General features: G+C 42.6%; 1 protein-coding gene across 1 annotated transcript; it reads left to right on the top strand.

Moving 5' to 3' along the window:
- Window positions 1-410: 410 nt before the first annotated feature.
- LOC311493211 (leucine-rich repeat-containing protein 43-like) lies at window positions 411-7,576 on the top strand (the record flags this gene model as incomplete). The annotated part of the gene is made up of 11 exons (XM_084551771.1): window positions 411-497; window positions 642-827; window positions 1,318-1,428; window positions 1,694-1,824; window positions 2,747-2,985; window positions 3,119-3,301; window positions 4,886-5,025; window positions 5,113-5,202; window positions 6,504-6,695; window positions 6,862-6,958; window positions 7,146-7,576. The coding sequence occupies 11 exons, from the start codon at window positions 411-413 to the stop codon at window positions 7,301-7,303; spliced, it is 1,614 nt and encodes a 537-aa protein (XP_084407897.1). The 3' UTR covers window positions 7,304-7,576.
- Window positions 7,577-9,355: the final 1,779 nt, after the last annotated feature.

The following is a 9,355-nucleotide window of genomic DNA, read 5'->3' as shown; positions in this document are numbered from 1 at the left end:
GGCTGTTAAAGCTGAATGCATTTGTTCTGGTGACACTCATTTTCATCTCTGGGAAGTAAAAAAAAATAAACCTGCAGTTACTGCACATCACCATAGGTGGTGCCATAGAGAACTAAACGCAGATCTCCGAGATTGCCGCTGTAAAATTTTTACAAATTTAATATCTCCTCCATTTTTATTTGATGTTTAGTAATAACCATGAGAGCGCTTCAGAGTAAACTGTGTAAAACACGATCCTGAAATTTTATCTGCTTCACAGACACAGAGGTCCTAACTGGTCAGAGCCCCAGCTGTTGCCCGGCAACCAACAAACACCAGAGGCCTTCTCCTTGACAGACCAAAGACAGGATTCACCCTGGATTCACACTTGCTCACTCACAAGTGGCCACTGTTTTCTTCCGCTGCCAGTCATGAGCTCAAGCACACTCTCTGCTGTGTTAGAGAAGCAGATTCAGCGCCTGTGTCTGACCGATTTTCCCTGTGGAAATGGCCAGTGGGTGAGTTTTTTTTCCAGCTGTAAACAGAATGAAATGTTCATGTAAAATCACAGTGGATGCGGAGCAGTTTACAGAAGATTCATCACTACTGCAGTAGCTTGCTTTTTGTATAAAATACTAACAAACAAGGAACTTCTTTCTCAGAGAAAGATGGAGTCAACTGATGCCCTCCTGGACCTTCTGAACTACCCTCAGTCTCCATGGTGGAAAGATGAACCATGGAGCGCTCAGACTTCGGCCCTGAGACAGTTGGCTGTGCTCACACCTGAACGCCTGAACCCAGACTTCATTTACAGTTACTTTACTTCACTTCATATCGTGGACAAGGGCGTGAGTATAGGGATTTTCTGTCAGTAAACATAACTTGTTGACACCTGTTCAAGGCCTCAGGTAGTTTAACAGGATTTGATGCCAGTTATGCTCTAATTCTACTAGTGTAATCCAACTGTCTTAAGTGTAATTTTGGTGCTGTCCAGCCGCATCTGCATAGTTACAGTTCATCTGTAGGAGCATTAAATAATAAAATGTTAGACAATAATAGGGGATTCATGATAGAAACATGCAGAAGACGGAAAATAATCCTGTTGCCATGGCTTACTCCATGCTGAGCTGTTTTCTATGATACCTACCCGGGACACTATTTGCTATTTGTTACAATGCAATGAAACAGTGAAAGTTAAGCTTCAATCTGTCACAGCACGCACTAATCCAATGACTCAGTGATCCCGCAACTGCATCATATTTTCCTTGAAATTGCAAATGCTTGACGTTCGCGCACAGCGGTACAGCTTGTACATGTATTTCTCTGTGCTGCGTTCAGGTGTCGTCCATAGATGTTGGACTGTTGAGGTTCTCAAAGCTGGAGGAACTGGTGCTGAGTTCCAATGATGTCTCAGAAATCCATACGGAGAACCTCCCCAGGACACTTAAGGCAAGTTCCAGCTTGAAGTGACGTCCTTAAGCCTTCAGTAACTTTCCATTACAGCTAAGTTCAACCATTTTCAACGAAAAAAAAAAAAGATTTAAAAATGAATGAGTCAGTAAAGGATGGTTTGTATGTTATCTGCGTCAAAATCAGTTCTGCTTTTCCATCCTGTCGAAAGTGAAACACTTGCAACATACGTGAAAGTTTGAACTCAGAGATCAAAGGGGCGGCAGTGTTGTAGTGTTTACTCATGAATATGTCTCTTTCAAAGAATTTAGATCTACGTGCAAACCGGCTGTTTTCTCTAAACAACCGTTCACCTCACGACCTACAGTACCTGGTCCTCGGTTCAAACAGTCTGGGCTCCAATGAAGACATTTCTCACCTGACAGGAAATCACTGGTTAGTCTCTCTCTCTCTCACCCACACCCTTATTCTAACCACAACCTAAGTCTATCTTCTTTGGGCGTGAGGCATCAGTGCCAACCGCCACACCACTGTGCCGCCCATATATGGACAGGCTGCCAGTCTATCGCAGGGGTAACACAGAGAGACAGGCAACCATTCATGCTCACATTCACACCTATGGCCAATTTAGAATCGTCGATTAACCTCACGATCATGTCTTTGGACGGTGGGAGGAAGCCGGAGTACCCGGAGACAACCCATGCAGACACAGGGAGAACATGCAAACTCCACACAGAAAGGCCCCAGTCGGCCGATGGATTTGAACCAGAACCTTCTTGCTGTGAGGCATCAGTGCTAACCACCACACCACCTCCATTATTAAGTCAGTATTTAATAGATGCACTTTTGGCCACAATCACAGCACTGAGTCTGTGTGAATAGGTCTCAGTCTGGCTTGTGCCTCCGGACACCGCTGCTTCGCTTCAATTCTTAGTCAAGACCCTCTACGAGTGAGGAGTGGACAGTATGGGCGGTGGGACAGGCCGCCGTCTTCTCTTACTCTCTATAGCACACAACATCTAGACTGAAAGCTCTCTAGTAAACAAGTTCCCTCTCCTGTGTCTGGAGGGATCTTGCATCTGATCTCATATCCGTTACTATTATCATAAACTTCCTGGTAAGTTTAAGAACATTTATTTCACAATCCACAAAATAACAACCCCTTTTTCTTTTCTGTTTTCTCATTTCCATACATATCCTTTCTTTCAGACTCAGTACACACTCACACACACTTATACACACCAACTACAACCCCCAGTCTTTAGTATGCAGATGTTAGTGAAGCCCTTGATGCTCTGTATCAGTTACGTTGTCCCATGCGTCACGTTAAATTAACGATAACGCTGTCTGACCTCAGGCCACAGCTTGTGTCTCTGGACCTCGGCAACTGTGAGTTTCATGACCAGCGGACCCTGCTGAACGCCTTGAGCACCCTCCCTTGCCTTAAAACGCTGGTGCTAGAGGGAAACCCTTTCACCCTTTCGCCCTCCTATCCGGGCTTGACTGTGGACCGTCTCCAACAACTCTTTTGTCTGGATGCCTCATGGATTTCCACTGAGAAAAGAAATAGTTTTAGGGGCATGGCGAAAATGAAAGGTGAGACTGCGGTCAAATGGAATATCACACGCTCCTCTTTGCTCTCCTAATCTTCTAAGTAAGCAACAGTCATGTCATAATGATGTCGAGAATGTACGCACTGGTTATAATGTCAAGATTTTTCTCCTTCCAGGACTGATTACAGACTTGGCGTCAGTCACAGTGAGTGTGGGCAGACTCAGGGGAATCCCAGACCCCATGGCTGTGGATGAAAAGGCCTATTTCATCACTTACGAGTTCCTTAGTCATAAAGAACCTTTTAACCTGGTGATGTATCCTTCCTACTACTCTTCTTACATCATCCAAAATGTCACACGTGAACACTAATTCTAAACAACATATATATGGTCTTCATTTTTTACGATAATAATTCACATTATCACATTTTTTTTTTAATTCTTAGAACAAAACCCACACACTGTTAATTGACAAAAGGCCTGTGTTCATTTCAAAATCATTTTTCACGGTAACGGTTCCTGTTGTGGCGGCACAGTGTTGAGGTGGTTAGCACTAATGCCTCACAGCAAGAAGGTCCTGGGTTCGAATCCATGGGCCGACTGCATGTTCCGGGTACTCCGGCTTCCTCCCACCGTCCAAAGACATGCTCATTAGGTTAATTGGTGATTCTAAATTGGCCGTAGGTGTGAATGGTTGTCTGTCTCTCTGTGTTAGCCCTGCGATAGACTGGCGACCTGTCCAGGGTGTACCCCGCCTTTTGCCCGATGACAGCTGGGATAGGCTCCAGCAGACCCCCCGCGACCCTTCACAGGAACAAGCGGTTACAGAAGATGAATGAATGTTCCTGATGTCACTGGCCACAAAGAGATCCATTTCCTTGCTAACATTTAACTTGAGCCAGACTTTCAAGAAAGCAATGGAAGGAAATAATAATAATAAAAAAGACAGTATCTATGTAAAACATCCTCATGATTTAAGGAACTCAGATGTAAATGTCAGTGAATGTTCAATTGCACATCAATACACGGGTCACACACGTCTATCAAAAATAGTTATTACACAAACTACAACTTGGAAAAATATTGTCTAAAAAACGTTAACCAAAAGTTTATGTATGTACAGTATTTTGCCGCATACACTAAATGTACAATATTGTAAATTAGATCAATCTTTTAGAGTCTGTATTTGTTGTGTGTTCACATTTACTGTGAATGCTTTGTTTTGCAGAGTCATCTTCAAATACGATACGATCAAATACTGCATAATGTGAAAATTGTTTAGCTTTGGAAACATTGCACAGAATAGTACAACTGCACGGAAACAAACTTTTCTTGTTCACAGGCACCTGACAGTGAGGCTACACCTGATATAGCACACTTGACAGAGGACAGCTCGAGCGATGCCGACCTGCAACCTAAAACTGAAGCATTAACTGAAGTTAATACTGAGGAAACCTTTTATGACATTGCATGTGGTAACGTATCTCATTTAAGCACGAACACCGATAGAGCCGAAGAATTCTCTGTTTGTACAGAGAAATAAAAACCAACAGGCTGTCGTTGGCTTCCAGTGAAGGGATATCAATGAGTATGGAAATAATGCCAATATGATGCTGGGACAAATGTTATGTGGTAATGTATCATGGGTTGCAGGGAAAAACATTCCTTATCACTTTCCGTAGAATTTACTCAAGTGTATTCAGAGAATGTCACAGTCAGAACAGCCAGTGGAGAGTCGTAGACACCCTGAAACCGGATGATGTCTTATCAGGCCTTATCAGTGTCTAACACTTTCCTTAACACACCATTGAATCTATTCAGTTCATTCATTCAGCTCATTATGTGCACACAACAAATTTTGTACGTGTAGTAGCACCTGTGTGATAGATCCACCTGTGTGATAGATCCACCTGTGCGCGTCTTGTTGATTTTCTTTTCTACAGTGTCCAAACACAGCACATCGAAAGTGACGTGGTCGGAGTGCATGGACGTCAGTGACACACAAACGCACGTTGTCAGTTCTCTGAGATGCTTTAAGAAATTCCTCGGTCAAGGACTTTATCTTTGGCTGGAGGAGGAACAGGTACAGAAATCAGGGTCTGAGGGAGGGGTGCATGGTTAGGTGTGAAATGTGCGTTTAGAATTCAAATTGCGGCGTTTGGCGTTACAGGTCCTCCCGGGGCCCGCAGGCTCTGAAGACGCCTCAGGGGCCAAACCCAGCCGAACCGCGAAAGAGAAGAAAGGCGGGAAGGGGAATGATGTGAGTGAATCGTTTAATGTCCACCGAAACTTTGGGGAAGAGAAGCATGTCTGTTACTATGACTAAACTGATTTGCTTATAACCAGATTCTGTCTGGTTTCAAGCTAGTTTCTATTAAACCACCTTGGCAACAACCCAGCAACCTAGGGGAAAAAATAAAACAGATTCATTTGTCTTTCAAATGTAAAAAGATTCCACAAAAATACCGAGTGGGAGGATGGGACCACGTGGTTGTTCCAAATGAACGGGAGCAATATAACTGAACAAGTCCGTACTAATTAAATAAATAATAATAATAACAAAAAAAAGAAATAAAAAAGGCCTAGCTAACTTATCCAAGCAAAACTTAAAACACACAGGTGCCATCAACCAATAACCTAGTGGCCATAGACAGAGGTCACCCAAGTGTGGAAGATGTAAAGCATGGGTGTCAAAGATATGGCTCACGGGCCAAAACCGGCCTGTCAGAGGGTTCACTCTGGCCCATGAGATGAATTTGTAAAGTGCAAAAATTACATAGAAAACAATGACTGCAATTTTTAAATAAAACTGCCACCTATTTCTAATTTGTCCACGAAGGGTCGGGCAGGGTCTACGAAATTTCAGGTTGTCCTGTATACGGCCCCTGAACTATAATGAATTTGAAGCACCTAGTGTAAAGAGTACCCACTAACTCAATCAGTCTACATCCTCCCACCACATGCCGTCCACTAGTGTCACACACAAACTGCTCAGGCAGTTTAACAGAGTGAAACAAGCAGAGAGTCAATCTTCAAGCTGTGCCCCATTTTTCCACGAGGGTAGTGGATGATGATTGGCCAGTCTTGTGTTGGAACAAACCAACAAAACTGCACCACCAGACCTGGCCGGCCTATTAGCTTCAGGGGAAGGGGGGAAAGGAACAAGACAGAGACACATACGAGTACGGTTCCCCCAGCCTGGTACACAAGACTTGTCTAATTGGACATAGAAGAGGTTTGATTCCTGGCGCCCAGTGCGCCCCAGCTGTGCACTTAAGACAAACTAAAAATAATGAGGAATTGCACAAAATGTAATTACTTTTTTAGTAGAGTGGTAGTGTAAAAGAATAGAATTTATTTCAGCCTTAGTTTCCTGTACAGTTAGCAGTTACATACATCTTTATACTTAACAGACAAAATGCACTTTGCAGAGTACATCAGTGAATATAGCAGTACATGTTCCTTTAAGATACTGAAGGTACAAAATTATTCGAACATTGTAGTGATAGTACTGTTGTGTTTTTTTAGAGAAACATGATATGTTACTGGTATCTTTTTAAGGCTACAGCCAAATCTGGTACTACCAAAGACAAGACTATGGATAAAAGGAATAAATCTGCACCAACGCTGGTCCAAGACGCTCCCGTCAGAAGAATCCTTGGTTGTGTTCACGTCCCCCTGCAAAGCCTGGTCAGAGGACGTCAAAAGGCCGACATCGTCTGCAACTTTGGTGCCCTGCACACAGACTCTGAGGTGGGTGCTACGCTTCAAGTTTACAGGCTACGTAGTAATTTACACTCCCAGATATTACGGTCATTGTCTAGTCTACTTACCTGGGACTGACGATGATATGTAGCTTGTGGGACAGCCCACAGGAACAGACGGGACGTTGACACATGCGCTTATTTGACATATATAGGATCTTGGAAAGAAAATCAAGGAGGACAAGAGGGAGGAGGAGTCAAAACAGGGAAGAGGCAACGGTAGAGGACAGAAGAACACAGCATCTTCAAAAGGTTGAGCAGACAAGTCATCTGAATAACTGTACATACCAGTCCTAAGACGTTGACATGAATGAATACAAAAAAATGTTGGGAGGATATTAATGAAGAATTCACTTTGAAATGCAAATTTTTATTCATGATTTGATTCAGTGATGTCTTTGTTTCATTACTGAATCCTGATTGACGCTGTGCTCTGCAGGCAAAGGAAAGGGAAGGAAGGAGCCCGAAGGTGATGTCCACGCAGACAAGTCGCCGTCTGTCCAACTGGAACCAGTGACTGTGGAGTTGAGTGTGAAGCTGGAGAAATGGCAGTCTGCGTCCGAAGCTCGCCAACTTCAGCTACCACACCAAACATAAAGCAAACCGAGCCCGGGCCTGGTTAACGTTAAGACTGTTGCTTTCTTCAGGCTGAACCAGTGCGACAAGACACTCATTAAACAACAAAGCATTACTCTGGACTTTTCAGGGTCTTACCTGCATGCTCTAATATTTCGTTGGACCACCTTTAGCTTTGATTACAGCACACATTCACTGTGGCATTGTTTGATCTTGATCTTGTATTGATGATGGGAGAGTCTGACCACTGCTCAAAGTATTCTCCAGCACATCCCAAAGATTCTCAATGGGGTTAAGGTCTGGACTCTGTGGTGGCCAATCCATGTGTGAAAATGATGTCTCATGCTCCCTGAAACACTCTTTCACAACTTGAGCCCGATGAATCCCGGCATTGTCATCTTGGAATATGCCTGTGGCATCAGGGGACCGATCACTCTGGAACAGGGTAAATCTGGACTCATCAGACCACATGACCTTCTTCCATTGCTCCAGAGTCCAATCTTTATGCTCCCTAACAAACTGAAGCCTTTCCAGTTAACCTCACTGACTAGTGGTTTTCTTAAGGCGACACAGCTGTTCAGTCCCAATCCCTCGAGTTCCCTTCACATTGTACGTGTGGAAATGTTCTTACTTTCACTATTAAACATAGCACTGAGTTCTGCTGTTGTTTTTCCTTCAATTTGATTTCACCAAACGTTTAAGTGATCGCAGAACACAGTCAATCAGGAATGTTTTCCGACCACATTTCTTCCTTGAAGACGATGGTTCCCCACTATCCTTCCAGTTTTTAATAAAGCGTTGGGACAGTTCTTACCCCATTCTTCAGCTTACATTATATTACAGTGTGTATATACTATATACAGTATAAACGACATTAAGAGAGGCTTTAAGAGACATTAAGAGAATTATTTGAAGCGTGAATTAAGGTGATTCATTTGTGAACGTGTCAAACATGCTGAATGAAGAAATGCTGCAGTAGTTGAGGGTGAGCAAATCGAGCATGCATGCTTCCTTGAATATATATATATATATAGAGATATATATATATATATATATAGAGATATAGATATAGATATAGAGATATAGATATAGATATAGTATTAAAGCAGCACTAAAGAAGTTTTCCTCTTCCGTCCCCCTACTGGTTGGAAGTGTAATTGTCCATTACTTCCGTCGTAAATAAGTAAGCCGACTGCATCCTACTGTCGCAGGCACGTTATTTGTTTATGCAGAACCGGCTTTGGAAACAATCAACGATATCGAAGGATGTCCAGTGACAAGGTAGAGTAGGTTGCATGATTTTACGAAAGTATGATGTATTGCAACATTAGAATGAAGTAAAACAAAATAATGACATTGCTTGCTATTTTTATTTATGTGTGAAACTGTAAATTTGAAACGGCAGATTAGCAATAGCCAGATAGGTTTACATAAGGATGAAAAATAAAGAAACGTATAATTGCCTAACAGTTTAGCATGTAATAGCCATTTGCATTGTCTGTGAAAATCTTGTGAATGTTGTTGAAAAAAGTTTCAGAGACCGTTGTGAACTAAGAATCAACAACTTTGGGAACGATCAAACATTTGGGGTTATTTTTGCAGTTATTGTCTTAGCTTGCAGTGATAGTTACAGCGATATTTAGCTTAGCGATAGTTACATACAATAGCGAACACCTTAGCTAACATGAGCCATAGCGATAGTTACATATATATATTAGCACAATAGCTAACGCCTTAGCTAAGATGAGCCGAAAAAATAATTGACAATGTATTGTACACCGATGCACACTGTTTGAAAAAAAGATTACCGGCATTACTTACAAGTCCAGCAGCAGCAAAGCCAAGTCGCCATCGAGTATGAGCCGGTCCGATATTCACTCCCGTTTTAGCTCTTTCTTTATCATGCTCTCGTTTTCTTTTCTTCGCCTCATCGGACAATACACTCCTCCTTTTCTTTGCAGGCTCTTGTCATGACGACAATTTAAAAACTATCTAGCTGGTATCTTCCACACACCTGCTGAGTGTTCTCTCACTGATCTGATTCACTCTGATTTGAGCCTCAACCTACCGGAT

This window comes from Chelon labrosus (genome assembly GCF_963514085.1).
Source record: "Chelon labrosus genome assembly, chromosome: 9".
NCBI lineage: Eukaryota > Metazoa > Chordata > Actinopteri > Mugiliformes > Mugilidae > Chelon > Chelon labrosus.
This window is presented reverse-complemented; position numbering and strand designations above follow the sequence as displayed.